Source organism: Rhinolophus ferrumequinum, chromosome 3, assembly GCF_004115265.2.
Source record: "Rhinolophus ferrumequinum isolate MPI-CBG mRhiFer1 chromosome 3, mRhiFer1_v1.p, whole genome shotgun sequence".
Lineage (NCBI taxonomy): Eukaryota > Metazoa > Chordata > Mammalia > Chiroptera > Rhinolophidae > Rhinolophus > Rhinolophus ferrumequinum.
Window position 1 is genome coordinate 59,794,032 of NC_046286.1, and position 16,058 is coordinate 59,810,089.

The 16,058-nt window shown below is 43.3% G+C and overlaps 2 protein-coding genes across 3 annotated transcripts in view; one reads left to right on the plus strand and one right to left on the minus strand.

Annotated features, from left to right (window-relative positions):
- Window positions 1–16,058, plus strand: part of CRYBG1 (crystallin beta-gamma domain containing 1) — a 175,626-nt gene that overhangs the window by 122,114 nt on the left and 37,454 nt on the right. For both annotated transcript variants that reach the window (XM_033103011.1, XM_033103012.1), the window contains 2 exons: window positions 5,725–7,352; window positions 11,851–14,218. In XM_033103011.1, coding sequence (XP_032958902.1) covers window positions 5,725–7,352; window positions 11,851–14,218 — 3,996 coding nt within the window. The remainder of the gene's footprint in view (window positions 1–5,724; window positions 7,353–11,850; window positions 14,219–16,058) is intronic.
- The window catches only part of RTN4IP1 (reticulon 4 interacting protein 1), an 87,631-nt gene continuing 85,414 nt past the window's right edge, over window positions 13,842–16,058 (minus strand). Inside the window, exon 9 of the mRNA XM_033103016.1 lies at window positions 13,842–13,969. Coding sequence (XP_032958907.1) covers window positions 13,934–13,969 — 36 coding nt within the window. The 3' untranslated portion in view covers window positions 13,842–13,933. The remainder of the gene's footprint in view (window positions 13,970–16,058) is intronic.

Sequence of the window (16,058 nt, forward strand, 5' to 3'; positions counted from 1 at the left end):
TACACTTAGCGTGGGAAAATGTGATTTTCAGTTTTAAGTCTAAAACTCTTCAGCATGAATATCCTGGAAGTTGTAAGAAAAGAGTGAAGTCTCCTCATGAAAGTCTTCCTAACTTTTTTTTTTTTAACTTCTCTTCCTCTCAACCTAACTCTGCAGCAGATTTTCTATCCAGTTTTGACAATGTCTCTCTTTTTTTTCCCCTCCTTCCCCACACCCCACCTTTGTTCTTTAGTCATCACGTGGTTCAAAAGTATATTTTTCTTTTATTTCTTCACCCTTGTTTTTACTTTTAAAAGTAGAAGGGTGAAGTAGCTCAAATCTCTATATTTTTGAAGCCACACACCTAAAGCTATTTTTTAAAAAATCTATGCAGAAAAAAAATGTCCTCACCAATGCAAGCACACATACACATATGTTGTGAACCTAAAGTATTATCAGAGTAACACGGCCAGTCATATCATTTACAGTGATGTTCATTGGACTCATTCCTTCCTCAGCAGAGCCGAACTGAAGTTAAGGAGCTAAGATATATTGCAGAAATCAACAAAGTGAGCTCTTAGAGGATCACAAGTTTTGGGATTTTTGTTGTTGTTGCTTTTTGTTTTGCTTTTTTGACATAAAACAACAGAAATTTATTCTGGAGGCCAGCAGTTCAACATCAGTTTCACTGGGCTGAAATCAAGGTGTCAGCAGGGCCGTACTTCCTCTGGAGGTTCTAGGAGAGAATCCGTTCCTTGTCCACTTCTGGTGCTGTCAGCATTCCTTCCCTTACGGCTGCATGGCTCCTATCTCTGCCTCCCTCACTCACATGGTCTCTTCTGTGTTTGCTTTTTTTAAGAATTACTTTTGTACATCAATGACCACGTTTTAGCAGGATGCACAGGTGAGTACATGTAGAAAGATCTCGATCTGCTTTCTCAACTCAGAGTCAGGTTAGGAGCCAGCAGTAAACCGGAAGAATTTGAAGTTTGTGTGCCAGTAGCTGTGTCACCACACAGAATCCTCACATGGGCAAAATAGAGCTGCAAATTCTTGAGCACACTCCGTCTTGTGCGGAAAAGATATTCATTCTGTTTTGTTTGATTTAGACCAAACCGTGACCGCGCTTAGTTACCTCTAGGAGTGTTGGTAGCTCCCTTTTGGAAGAGAGGATGGATGTTACGAATTCTTTTGTAGCAGCAAATATTCTGTCCACTTCTAGCTATAAGTCCCTGTGCTGAGGTCCTGGGAATGCAGACAGGACAATTTGCCTTCTCTGAAGGGGGTTATATTCCACTGGGCAACAAAAAGGTGGGAAACATATGAAAGACTTATTTTTAAAGTATGTTACTTACATTTACAAATAATGTGCTCAACATATTTTTCTTCAACCTCTAAACATGATTTCATGTGAAGTACTTCACAATATAAAGCAATGACTCCACTGAAATAGGCAATCTGAAATAAAACATGCAGTAAGCGCAGTAGTTTGCCTATATGTCTAGACCTGTTGGTACAGTAACAATTTGGTAGCATATGAACAATTTATCCTGTACTTCCTGACCTTTTGCTCCCCACTAGTTGAGGAGATAGCAGAGATCTCTGAAATTACATATAATGATACAAGGTAGCTTTTAGTAAGTGGCAGCCGCTGATAGCAGATGCTGCCACAACAAGAAGCTTGAAAATCACAGAGCAGCACTGCAGCCAGTGGTGCCTGGACCTCTACACACTGCCTGGAATATGGTCGTTTCAGAAATACTTATCCACGGTCTCTAGTGAGCCACATTTAATATTAGCCAAAAAGAACACTCTAAAACAGATCCCAGCACACAACCCACGGACCATTTCCAAAATAGTCCTGTTGTGGACTGCACTCAGCCAGTAGGACATGGGTGAGAGGTGGATTCTAAATGTCGGTCTGCTCAGTGAGATGGGCAGACTGCCCTAAGTAAGGTGGGCAGAAAGTACATGACAAAAAAGCTAACTACAGTGGGGGTCCTGGGATTGACTGGCTCTGCTGGAGTCTGAGAACCCTTAGGACCCCACCCAACCCCAGAGGAGAGCACCGAGAGGAAGCTGGGGAAGCAGAAAGAAGACAGATGGGCCCTATGGCCTCTTTGGAAAACACTCTTCTTCCTAACAGGTTATGGTCAAGGGTGAGGGAGAAGGAGCTAGGTCTGTGGCCTCCCATCCTGGGTGTAGGACTTGAAGCTCAAAGGCTCCTACTTAAGAGGCTCCTACTGCTCCTCTTTGGACAACTCCCAGACCATCCAGTGTTTCGTTCTCCATCTGCCATACTCATTCTTCTTCCATGAACATTTTATTTTGGAGCAGTGGGGCATTCTGAACTCTGCTAAGAGGAATCTGTGTAGAGATATGATGCTGGAGATACACAGGGACCCGGCCCTGTAGGGGATGCCTACATTTCCCTATAAACGAGGACCTCGACTTTGAAATGACTGAAGGCCCCCATTTGACTAAGAACGATGAAATGTGCACCTGAGCCAGATGGATTGTGTTTCTGCTCTTTATTCCCCAGGGAAAAGTTTTATTTTAAAATCAACTTTATTAAGATACAATTTATATATAAAGATTGTACCCATTGTCAGGGTACCGTTTGATGAGTTTGGAAAGATATGTAAACGTGTGTAACTATCACCACAATCAAGATCTAGAACCCTGGGATCACTCCCCAAATTCCCTTTGTGCGTCTTTCCAGTCCCACCCTGCCCTCGGGTAACCACTGATCTACTTTCCAAGGTGATAGATCGGATTTGCATTGTCTAGGACAGCATATGAATGGAACCATACAGTATGTAATCTTTTAAGTCTGGCCTGTTTTACTTAGTATAACACTTTTGAGGTTTATCCATGTTGGTACATGTTTCAAAAGTTCTGTCCTTTTTATTGCTGAGTGGTATTCTGTTGTATGGAAATACCACAATTTATCCATTTATCAGTTAGTGGACATTTGTTTCGAGTTTTGGCTATTATGAATGAAGCTACTGTGACCATTCCTGTATAAACAAACAAAATTCTGCAATTCCAGGAAGTTCAATAGACAGAGCAGCCCGACCGGTGATCAACTGGCTGCTCCTCTGCGGGGGAGGAGTCAGGTAGTTGATGAGGCTGAGATATGAAGAGCAACTGATTTTTTCAAAAGTAGCAATAGCCAAAATTGGAAAAAAAAAAAAAAAAAAAAAAGCCTGTACTGAGCAGAGAGGACTCCTGATCAGGCAGTCCTGAAAATGGGAAAATAGATTGCAACACCATTGGCAGGACATAATAAGATGTGCACTTAGTTGCTTTCTTTTGACATGGGCTAGAATTGAGCCAATAGATGCAAACCTATGTTCCTGGCAACTTCTTCAGGATATGTTTGAAGGCCTGTCCAGGCATCAGGGACAAAGAACTCCATCTCCAGAGTTAGGAAAACTACTGGCTGTGGGACCTTGGCTAGGGATAAGTAATCTTGGCAAATGAGCATAAAAAGACTGCCTACTTTAAGGGCTTTTAGAAAGATTAGATGAGAATGTATGTAAATCACTTAGCAAGTGTCTAGTGCATAAGGAGTGCTCAGTAGGCATAAATTACTGTATTATGTTTTAAAATCATGTAACACCTTTAACTCATAGTAAAAGAGCCCAAATATATTCCTTACGGAGTTGGAATATTTTAATGTATTTTTTTAATTACATGGTAAATTCTTTCTACATTATTTATATCACCATTGAAGAATTGAATTATTGATCAAAATCTGCTTAGATTTTAGAAGCATTATCAGCTAAGTCACAAAAACTCCCAGTGGCTGCAACAATGGTGCATCTCACGCAGCAGCAGCTGTCTAGTTCCAAAGCTCCCACCAGGTGCTTCTCCAACTATAAGAGTCACCTCTGGAGTTTGTCAGTACGTCGGATTCATGAGCCCTTCCTCAGAAGCCAATCCTGCGGGCCTGTGGCCTGCAATCTATTACGCTAAGCTTTGTCAGAGGCCCAGTGCTCCTCCACATGCTCCGAAAGGGGTTCCTGTGGTGGAGGCCAAGGAGCAGGTTTGGAAGCTGAGGACTTGGGTTTGAATCCCGACTTCATTGCCGTCCCCACAACACACACCTTAAGTCTCTTCCCTGTCTACGCTTCGCTTTCCTCATGTCTACTGTGGGCTAACAGCACCTCACGAGGCTGTCGCAGAATCCCGTGATGTTACAGTGGCAGTACCGTCTCAAACAATGCTTATCGACCCTGTTAATTCCATGTTTTATCTTACAAAGTCTTTCCTATTTCCCACCATTTCCAAAGTCCACTGGCTGCATATAACTCAAATGAAATGCAGCTGTTTTAAAGAATGATTCAGGAATCTCCGTCTAAACAGTCAATATTGTTAACACTCTCCCTGTATTCACCTTCCAGGAATGGGGACGGGGATTCAAGTTAGCTCCTGGGTTTGAAGTGGAATTGGTAATTCTTAAATTATTGTAGCCACACGTATGGGCTTGGTTTCGGGGGGGTTGTTACCCGGAATACGCTTCCGTGGGCTAGGAGCCAGGGCTGGGCTCCCGCCGTGGGTGCTTCCATCCTCCCTCCCCCTCCTGCCGGCCTCAGGCCCCTCACCCACCGACTCTCTGTCCTCGCCAGGCAACCTCCACGCGCCGCTGCGCCTATTGGCTGGTTTGCTTTTATTGATCTGTTCTGCGCGCCCTTCTGGCTGCCAGCGCGGGCACCAGGTGCAAACCGTTTTGCTCTAAGCGAGATAAGGGAAGCAGGTTTTTCCTCTTCCCGGGACCGCTGCGGATCATCGCAGGAGGTGCGGGCTCCCTCCCATGGGTGGGTCGGACCCTTGGTGCGGCTCCCGCCGGTGCGCACCCGGCGCCCTGTGGTGTGGTGAGAACCCGGCCCCGAGCTAGGTCGGCGTGGGCAAAGCCCCGCGCGCTTCTGTCCCCCCACGCCGCTGCGACGCGAGCGGAGAGGATGAGAGGGCATTCGCCCTCCTTCCCCTGTGTACTCCCGGTATTCACACTCTTAGGAACTCCACGCCGGGAAAAACCTCTCGGGTGAACTCCGAAGTGATCGGATAGGTTGGATGCGGAACAGCGGGCGTTTGAATGCCCGCGTGCTACTCCCATTGGAGGAGCGCAGGCCCGGCCCGCGGTAAACTGCTGGTTCCACCAAGGCGAGGCCCACGTGCTGGAATCCCTGTTTTCTTCAAGTTTTCATTTGCAATCATGTTGAAGCCAGGTGGCTTCTTAGTGTTCTAAATGAGAAGACTAATAGTACGGTTTTTCCTCGTCTTCCTTACCTTCTACAAAAGAGAAAGGATGGTGTTTCAAAAAAAAAATTCTGCTTTGAGATACTTTAGTGGGTTTACTGCTGCCCTGTAGTCACGGTTGGAGGTTTTGAAATTGCATCTTTGCTGAGGAAGGAGGTAAAAAGCAAAAGCTAGAGCGACCTGGGAATTGTTTATTTTGTATAAGTGATTATTTGGACCTTCCGAATTTACCTTTAAAACAAGAATTACAGTTAAAGTAGATGTTATTCTAAGTGGCACCAAACATAGATGATGTTTAAGAAAAAATTTATAAGGTAAAATCAGTTTATTTTGTTGGAATACATGTAACAAAAAATCTCTCATTTGCAAATAGAAACACTGGTCTATTATCATTTTGGCGTGTAGTTCTGTAATGTACTACTAACGGGAGAAAGAAACGATTCTCATGTTTTCTCTCCCCCATTCCCTTTTATTTTTCAGTCTAGAGCACAACCAGCAGAAGAGAACAAAAGGAAGCCAGTTTTGGGGAAACTTGGCAATCTGTTCACGGCAGGACGAAGAAGGTGTTCCAGAAACGGGTTAGAGAGTCCCACTAGCTCAAATGCCAAATCATTCTCTCCCAAAGATGTAACCTCTTCCCAACTCCCTGAAAGAGAGAATGAGAAGAGGAAATCTCAGGGCAGCCACTCAAAGCAAACAGAAACGTGCGAGGTGGGCTCCCCTCAGGAGAAGCCCCAGAAGCCCGAGGGCGAGGCCTCCGAGACCTGTGTCCAGGTAGTCCCCCCTGACGCCGAGCTGTCACCTTGCTCTCGAAACCATGCAGCGGCAGCTGTGCAGCAGTGCCGTGACAGTGATTCATCCCAATTAGAACCTCTAGAGGCAGAGGGAGGGTCCTTCCCAGATGCCATCACTGCTGCCAAGCAGCTGCATTCCTTACTAGAGAATTCCCCCAGGCAAGAGGACGCAGAGGCTCTCGCCCGCAGTCCGGGGGAGGACGCCTCGCCCTGCACTAGCTGCGAACAGGAGACATCCCAGGGCGCGGGGGGTGTGCCGGGGTCGCTCATCCAAGAGCGGCCCTCGGGAGAACTAGGCAAAGCTGCTGACAGAGCCCCCCGCGTGGGTGCTGAAGGAGGCTCTCTGGAGCCCCGAGACGCGCACAGCCAGCCCCCAGAAGACGCATCTGCTCCGCCAGGTGACCCTCCTGTCGAGGGCGCACAGAACTGGGCCGGCTCCACGCAAGCAAACGGCAAAAGTGGGCCGCGAGGACGGGAGTGCCGGCCTGGCGAGCGCGCCCAGCCTGCCAAAGTGCTAACTTTGGACATCTACTTGAGCAAGACTGAGGTGGAGCAGGTGGACGAGCCGGTCTTGATTACTCCCGCCGCAGAAGATTCCAGCGATCAAGACGATATGGAAAGGAGGTCAAGCGGCCGCAGGTCCGGAAAGCGGAGGAAGTCGCAGAAATCCACGGACTCTCCCGGAGCTGACACGGCGCTGCCCGACAGCGCGCCGAGGGACCACGAGGTGTTCCACTACGAGGTGGCGCCAAACGCGGCCACCGAGAACTTCGCGGAAAAGAAAGTGAAATCGCCGCCGGCGGACCCGGACGGGGGCGTTGCCTCCGCTGCGAGCCCGAGCCCGGACTCCAAGGCCAGCCCGAGCCCCAGAGGGCAGCTCCGAGCGGAGCCGGACCGCAGCAAACAGCCGCTGCCGGCCTCGTCTCCCACCAAAAGGAGGGGCAGGAGCCGGGTCCTCGAGGCTGTGCCCACCCCGCCCGCTGGCGGCCCGCGGGCTCCCGCCAAGGAGGCCCAACCCAAGAGGGCGCCCGCGCCAGACTCGGGTCCCGCCGCCAAAGGCCCCGCGGGGGAGAACGGGGAGGAGGGAGCCCGCGTCATCCCCAGGGAGCTCACGGTCCGGAGCAGCTCGCTGCTGCCGGAGATCAAACCCGAGCACAAGAGGGGGCCGCTGCCTAACCACTTCGACGGCCGAGGAGGAGAAGGAAGTCGAAGCAAAGAGCTGGGCAGATCGGCCGGCGGCCCTGACGCCGAGGGCTTGAAGCCCAGGAGCCATTTCGGTGCGGGCAGGTCGACGGTGACCACTAAAGTGACCCTGTAAGTAACTGGAATTGGGCTGGGCAGAGATGCCGGGTCCCGGGCGTGCTGGGCAGCCGCTCTGAGAAGCTCGGGGTCTTTGCATTTGTGGAAGGACTATCAGTGCACGGAAATTTCTCCTCTATGTTGAAATTAAGATAGTGAAGAGCTAATTGACACAGTTGTGGTTTAGAATGACACATTCAGGAGACTAGTGGGTTGATAATTCCTGTTGTAACGTAAGATTTAAGTTAAATGAGTGTAAAAATGAGATATGTCTTGAGGCGCAGTGTTTACATAAACAATAGAAGGCTGTATGGCTTGACATAGCTAATTCTATTCTTCATTCAAAATGCACACGGGCATTCTTGGATAGAACATTCTTCTAACTCATATAGTGAATTTGAAAACACAGAGCAAACACTAATATGTTCATTATGTCCCAGTAGGTTTGACATGTATGAGCTTAAGAGAATTCACAGAAACTTTTATGGAACTTAGTGCATTATTTACCTAAAGCCTAAAAAACAAAACAAACAAACAAACAAAACTCTTCCCCTTTATAATATTAGGGAGTTTGGTGATATTTTTGCCCCCCCCCGGGTTGAAAAGTAATTTTCAGTTATTGAAATTAAGAAAGGTCAGTCTTACTGGGAGACTATTCGCTAAATGAAAAGTCACATAGGAAGAATCAAGCTCAACAAGAGACTGTGTGACTACCTGCGCTTGAGTTGATCGATTTTTCAAATATTTGTTGAGTATCCTCTGTGCATGGTATTGTGCTAGGAACTATGGGAAAAAAATCACAACTATGATTCAGTATTTTGTCCTTGAAAAGTTTAAGGGCCAGTTTGGCACACAAGATGCTGACAAATCAAATAACAATATGAAGTGATGTCTGATTAAAGTGCCAATGGATGGTGGTGACCATCCCTATAAGGCTGAGGATGTGCAAAGGAGGAAGAAAAATCAGTTGGTTTTTTGGAGGGGATGGGACATGTTGTGCCTTGATGATAAATGTGAGTTGTATAGTTGGACAGGATAGGGAGGGCACTATGAAACTCTTAAGATCCTCCCCCTTCCCACACTTTCTTCCTCTCCCAGTCAACACAGGTAAAAATACATATGTAAACTGCTTAGGTTTTTTTCTGTGTTCACACATTTATTAAGAGAGCTGGTATTTTCACAACATTATCATTCTTAAACCAGTCCATTATGACTAGTTGAATTCTTGGATAAGTAAACTTTAGAGTAGGAGGTCTGTTTGGTAAATACTTGAGAGGAAAAGCTGCTTAATGAATAACTTGAGCTACCTCACCAGCTGCGAACCTGGAGACCTTTGATAGAGTCAGCTATTTATTCTGTAGCAGCAGTGTTGGAGAAATAACCAGATTGGATGATGCCCATTATTTGTAGAAAGCCAGTGTGCCAACATTCAGACTTCCTAAGTGTGCGTCTTAGAGAAACTGTTGTGTACCCTGATTAAGGAGGCCCTTGCCTTCCAATAGGAATACACCAGTGGAAAAACCAGAAATGTTACACTGTTAAGAGTATGGTAAACAAACCTGGGGGAGCCAATGTTACAATGAAACTCCTCTTTATGTGCTGTTGTCTGCAATAGAACTAAACCAAATGTCTTTTTCTCAGTACTGATTACTTTTTACCTAAAACTTTTCCTTTGCCACTCAGTTTATTTAATTTAGTTTTCCATAGGGCCTCACACTTAGTGAATTGGCAAACTGTTGAAATGGAAAATTAATAAGTCTTTCTAGTCCTTTTTTGTTTGACTGATGGATGGGTTTTTTCAGACTCTTTGATTTTTTTCCCCTGGTTGTATTTCAGGAAAAGAATGTTACTCAGATTACTTTTAAAAACAATTTGAATCTGAAGTTTTAGAGTTAAAACTATTTTATATTCCCTCAAAAATAATGACTATGAAGCATCATGTTTCTTGACAGTGTTAGAAAAATTGTTGTTAGTTCTCTACCAAGTATCAAAAGTTGAGATTCTTTTTTTGTGTGTGGTACTGTTTGATTGTTGTTGTTGTTTTAAATAATATATTTAAAATAAGAGAATTTTCCTCTTGTGTTATAGCCACAGCTTTTTAGACTCCATTATTTTCCCCCTCACATTATAACGAAGGTATTACAACATGAATTATAGGAGCCTTTTAATCACTTTGAGCTAGGTTAATTGTAGGGACTCTTGGTAGCAAAAGTTAATAGCACAGAAACTGTGGTTGTAAAATGTATTTTGATCTTTATAAATCTTTAATGTGCAGATGTGTGTTTCCTGTCCTTAAGGTAGCTTGTTGGCTAACCTGTAGCGTTTTTTATTTACCTCATAAGATACACTTTGATGTTTTACTGTTCTTTGAGCTGATTAATGAGAATTTTTAAAATGTATATTCCCTGGTATGTGAATATCCCTCATTAACTGATAGCATTTGTAAGCTTTCTATTTCTAATCATCCCACTGGTTTTAGAATGTTATCTTTAAGGGAGTGCTTATAAGTGAATTTGCTTTTAAATTTAAGATATGGGCCCACAATGTGGATGCCTAGATATCTTACGGAGATATTGGGGGAGGCAATGCCTGGGAGTAATTAATGAGACTATATCAAATTTAGTATTTAAATAAAATTTTAGTAAATGAAAATCTAAATATTTAATTCTGCATTTGGAAAGACTTCTCAAGTCTTCTCAGTCTTCTCATTTTATCCAGAAGGATATGTCATACTACCTGTTCCTTCAAAACACTCACTCCTCAGGCCCAATCTTCTTGAAGGGCAATGAGTCCATGTGGGGGATAGCATGAGAATTCAATGCTTCTCTACTTTGTGTTCTCATTATCGCAGTGGCCTCCATAAAGTATGATTCCTTTATCTTAGGGATCTCATGAGAAACCATTGGCTCCTTGAATCATAAAGCTGGATGGAATCAGAGGAGGTCATTGAGGCAAGTCTAGTCTGACCCTTTCTGGGGAAGCAGAATAGCAGAGTGGTCGGGAGCATGGCATCTGAAACCAGAACACCTGACTTCAAATCATGCCCTGTCATTTACTAGCTGTGTGACCTCAGGCAAATTACTTATGTTCTCTAAGCCTCAACTTCATCATCTTAAAAGAAAATGTATAAAATTGTACTTTAGGCAAGCCATACAGAGGGTTTCTCAAGTTAGCAATCAGTGAATGTTAGCGGTTATTATCTCTTCCATTTTATAAACCACTAGACTAATGGTTTAGACATTTTTGTTTTTTAGCTTTGGAATCCATTCTTCTAGGAAAGCTTACGTAAAAGGGATATATAAAACAGATAAGTAGGAGTGACTCTGGTTGAAAGGAGGATGGCTGGCCAACAGCCAATCCCTCAGTCTCTATTATCCCCAACTGCAGCCCCTGAAGAGAACTCCAAGGATTACTTCAACCAGAACTTGGTGGGTGGGAGAGTGTGGGGATGGGAAATCAACTCTGTTCTAAACTATTTAGTGTTTTGTGATTTTTTTAACAGATAGAGAAGGTAGAGTCTAGAGAGTTAAAGTAACTTGACCAAGTTCACACAGATAATTTGCATAAGCAGGACCAGAGCCAGTTGATATCAGAGAAGATTTTGTTTCTCAGAAAGAAAAAAGTATGTGCATTCTTACATCCAAGAAAGTCAAATGAGAGGGGAGAGTCTCTTCGCATAAGAAATGGTGACAAAACCACAACTGAGTAATTGATAAGTAAATTATGATAGACTTTTATGCAGACATTAAGAACACCATACAAACAAATTTTTTAGTAACTTGAAACATGTTGAAAATGTTAACTATAAGGTTAAGTCATTTTTTTTTAAAAGGCAAGATACCAGCTCTATGATCAGAATAATCTTAATTCTATTTAAAATATTTAACTATACATATAAAAAGACTGGACTTATACTAAAATGTTAACAGGGATGTTATGTGAGTGATTTCTCATTTTGATATTCTCCATATTTTCTGTAATGAACATACTTATATAATCAGAGAAAATTTTTATGGGGGAAAGATGCAGGGAATAAAATATCCAAAGAGGTAAATGATAGATAAATATTTTTTTATAATCTAGCTTTTTGAGATATGAAAAAAAAAAGTTACTATAAAATAAAAAATACACAATTGCTGTTGAGGGAAATCATTTACATATTTAAAGTAGGGGAGTGCACTAAATATTTAAATTTGTTCTAATATTCGGCAGGCCATAAGGTGTTTTCCAACTCTAGTGCCAAGTACTGTGCGTACATACTAGGTATTCGATAAACTTGTTAACCTCCCACCTCTAGACTTTCGCAACTATATAATTTTCTCATCCCTCATACAGAAGCAAAACATCCATGAAAAATAGTTGATAGTGTATTTAGGATTGTTCAAAGATAGTTTCATTAAAAAAAATGTTACATACCAGAAAGATGTTGGTTTTTGATAGGTTTGTAATAAATTGAGATGTTCACTTTTTAAAACTAGGTCAATAACTTTACCATACTGCTTTATTCTTGCAGCCCTGCAAAGCCCAAACATGTGGAGCTAAATCTTAAAACCCCCAAGAATCTTGACAGTTTGGGAAATGAGCATAGTCCATTTGGCCATCCAGTTCATAAAGGAAACACTGCCACCAAAATCTCTTTATTTGAGAACAAACGGGCAAATAGTAGCCCAAGACACACTGAGATTCGAAGCACACGGAATACCCCTGCCTCTAATAAAACATATATCGGGAGGGCGAAGCTGAATTTAGCCAAAAAAGCCAAAGACATGGAGCAACCTGAAAAGGAAGTAATGCCAAATAGTCACCAGAATGGTGTGGTGGTGCAGGAAACCTCAGCAGAAACCAAAGTTATTCTCACTGAAGAGGAGATTCTGCCAGCGACCGGGAGTCCTGGTGTAAGAGAAATGGAAGGCAAGCCTACCGAGGATCCAGCTCTTGGTTCTCAGCATCACCAAGGTGATATGGCCGATGTGCAAACAGATGCTGGCTGCCCTGAGCCAGTGGTTACTGCTCTGACTCCTGTCGAGGACTACACGCTCGTCGGAGAGGATGACTCAAAGACTGCTGACAGCCAAAGACTCGTACTTGAAAATATGACTGATTCAGCACAAGACATCCCCACCATTCTTCATACCAAAGATTCACCTCCAACAACCATCCCCAAGCTACAGGATACATTTTCTGACTCACAGCCCCCAGTCGAGTCATCTAATCAGCCTCCTCTTTCACTGCCTGTACCCATTCCTGCGGGTGTTTCCCAAGATACATGTGCTGAAGCTGCCATAAGCAGTTTTCCGTGCACTGATCTCAAAGTGTCAGAAAACCATAATGGATGTATTTTGCCTGTGTCTCATCAGACTAATGAGAAAATGCCCACCTCCAGACTTGCAGCAGGAGGAGAAGGAGGAGCAGCAAGCCCTCCTTTGTCTACAGAGCACAGCCCAGAAGCTGACAGAATTGAGTGTCCTTCCAAGGTTCTTGTCCAGGTCAGGTCTTTCGTGCTCCCCGTGGAAAGCACCCAGGACGTAAGCTCCCAGCTTCTCTCCGATAGCTCTGAAGTTAGAGAAGTGCAGTTGCCAAGTTGTCACAATAATGAACTTGAAGTGGTTTCCGTTGCAAGTTGTGCTCCCCAGAAACAGGAAGTACCGGTCAATAACAGCACATCACTCAAACACATTCACTGCAAAGAAGAACATGTAGCAAAAGCTGGCCCACCAGTCATGCTGCTGGAATCAGAGGGAACTCTGCCTATCTATGCTCAGAGTCAGGGCAACACAACACCCCTGACGGTTGAATCCAGCCCCACCCACTCCCCTGGTAGCAAAAATCATTTAGAAACTCCTTGCAGGCCAGATCATAACGTTGTGAATGGCCAGGACAGCCCTGCCAGTCTTTTGAACATTTCTGCTGGTAGTGATGATAGTGTATTTGATTCTTCTTCTGATATGGAAAAATTCACTGAAATTATAAAAAAGATGGACAGCACCGTTTGTGTGCCTCAGAAGAAAAAGAAGGCCAGGGTGCCAAACTCTCCTGCCCCTCACTTCGTCATGCCTCCGATTCACGAGGACAATTTAGAAAAGGTGTTTGATCCCAACTTGTTTACCATTGGTTTGGGGAAGAAAAAGGAAAGCCAGCTAGAAATGTCACCAGCTTTACATTTGATGCAGAACTTTGACACCAAATCCAAACTGAGGCCCAAACGTGTGTCCACTGAACAGAGTATCCTCTTCAAGTCCTTACACACTCATACTAATGGGAAAGATGAACCTCTGGCGACTCCAGAAATAAATGACAAAGAGAACAGGGATGTCACAAACGGTGGAGTGAAGAGATCTAGGCTAGAAAAAAGTGCCCTTTTCTCAAGCATGTTAGCTTCTTTACCACAAGACAAAGTCTTTTCTCCCTCTGTAACGTCAGTCACTACTATGACCACAGTTTTCAGCTCGTCACAGAACACTTCTCTTTCGCGCTCTTCCGTGTTGCAGCCCGTGGTTGAGGGTGCCCCACCCTGCACTTTAAACAAAGATCAGCCAAATCTTCCTCCCAACCACTCTTTAAAGGTCTTCAATTTCGACTCGTCAAATACGTCTGCATCAGGCTTGAGAAGTCCAAGCTACATGGAAAAGTACCTGCAAAAAGAGGAAACCAAAAAAGATCTGGATTCACCAAGCAACCTACACTTGCCAGAAACTAAATTTTCTGAATTATCAAAACTAAAGAACGGTGATGATGTGGAAAAGGCTAATCATGTTGAAAGTGTTCTTAAATCGAACTTGCCGAACTATGGAAACAGTGACACAGATTTCATGGGTCTTTTCAAACCCAGCCGGTTTGACCCAAACATGCCGTTTTCTGGAATGCCATTATCAGATACAACAGTAAGTAGCAACATATTTATTTGGGCAAAGTGACAGAAGGATGATGAGCAATTCATGTTGTTCTTTTAGAAATGGTTAGTTAGGCTTGTCTACTATTTTCTATTCATCAGATATTTGAAAACCTACTATGTACAAGGGACCCCTAGGATCTAAGAAAAAGATACTCAGATTCTGTTCTCAAAGTATTCGTTCATAGTCTAGCAGGGAAAATAAGCTACCAATATTTTAAGGCACTTGTGAATTTATATGTTGTATTGTGAAAGGTATAACTAAAGTACTTTGAGAGTTCAGAGACAGGCAAGATGTTTTTTCTTACCTAGTTGTGCATAAAAATGCTCAGAGTTTTGAAGATTTGTGAAGCAGCTTTCTTTATTTGGAAAAGCCTCTGCCAAGGAATCTTATTCCTAATCCCTTCTCTTGCCCTGTGAGGTTCACTCTTTCTTCTCATAAGTAGCAATAAATGTATCTCCTGTTGAGAAAGTACTTTCTTTTTATTTGGGATTAGTTTTTCTCAGGGAAGTATTTTTTACTGCAAAGACTTTGAGGAGTAAAGAATTTCAGTCTACATTGGCTCTTTCCTTTAATATTTTAGAGAGAGCAGCAAAATGTGCTTTTGAGCAGCAATTGCTCCATCTTTTTCTGACTGCTGAAGTTGTTTATTTAGTTTTTGATGTGAATTTGTGCTTTTCTGTTACCAAGCTTGATGCTCAAGTTGAGGAAGGACAGTGAAAGAGGAAAACAGAGTATAAGGTTTATAGGTTTGCTTTGTTAGCCCAGAAGCACGAGTGCACCACTGTATTCCTGTTGCCCACCTGTGAGCCAGGCCGTCTGTCAACTGTAGACCATCATCCAAAACGGTATATCCAAGCAGAAAATACCCTTCACCCTTCTCATTTGTATAAGGTGCTGAGACACGGTTCCATCTGTTGTATTGGCTTTTGCTAGGAGCCTATCATAGAATGTAATTCTGGAGGCTCTTTCAAACTGTATAGTTGGGTTTCCAGCAGAGGTTCAGATCCCTCTTTTCAAACATTTTTAAACTTTTGATCTCAGGATGCTTTTATATTGGAAAATTATTGAGGACCCCAAAGAGCTTTTGTTCATGTGGGTTATGCCTATCAGAATTTATTATTAGACATTAACAGTGAGAAAAGTTTAAAACACAAGAACACACAAGTACACATTCCGTTGGCCATCATAGTAATAATATCAGGGATGCTCTGGAAAATTCCACTGTAAAACTGTGAGATAAAGAGAGTGAAAAATGCAAATATCCTCTTCTTATGAAAATAGTTTTGACCTCATGGACTCCCTGAAAGGATCTTGGGACCCCTCCCGGGGTCCCTGGACCACACTTTGGGAACCATTACTGTAGACAAAACTGACTCAGCCTACAGCTCTCAGAAATCATAAAGTTTTTCAGTATTTCCCTCAAGCACAAAATTTCCACTGTTCTACCTCCCATTTGTTACAGCCTTACACTCTCTTTTTAATCATTCTTGAATCACTTCTCTTATTTGACAGCAGTCTGGTGAGTCTGACAACAGAATATACAGTTTCCCTGTGGAATCCCTTGAAAAACTAACCCAAATAGAGTAAAAAGGACAAAGGGCTTTATACTTCCTCTAAGTCTTTTTAGGATTAAATTTTTTGGGTTTGTTTTTCTTTAGGTTTTGGGCTTTGTTGACCATACAACGATTCTATCTTCCATGTCTTACCTGAATTTTGTTTTAAATTTCAGGCTTTTTCTTCAGCTTATCTACTTCTAATGTGTGTATATATGTGCAAATGCCATTTTGACTTCTAATACTACTCTACTGAGGCCTTCCCATTGTCTTTT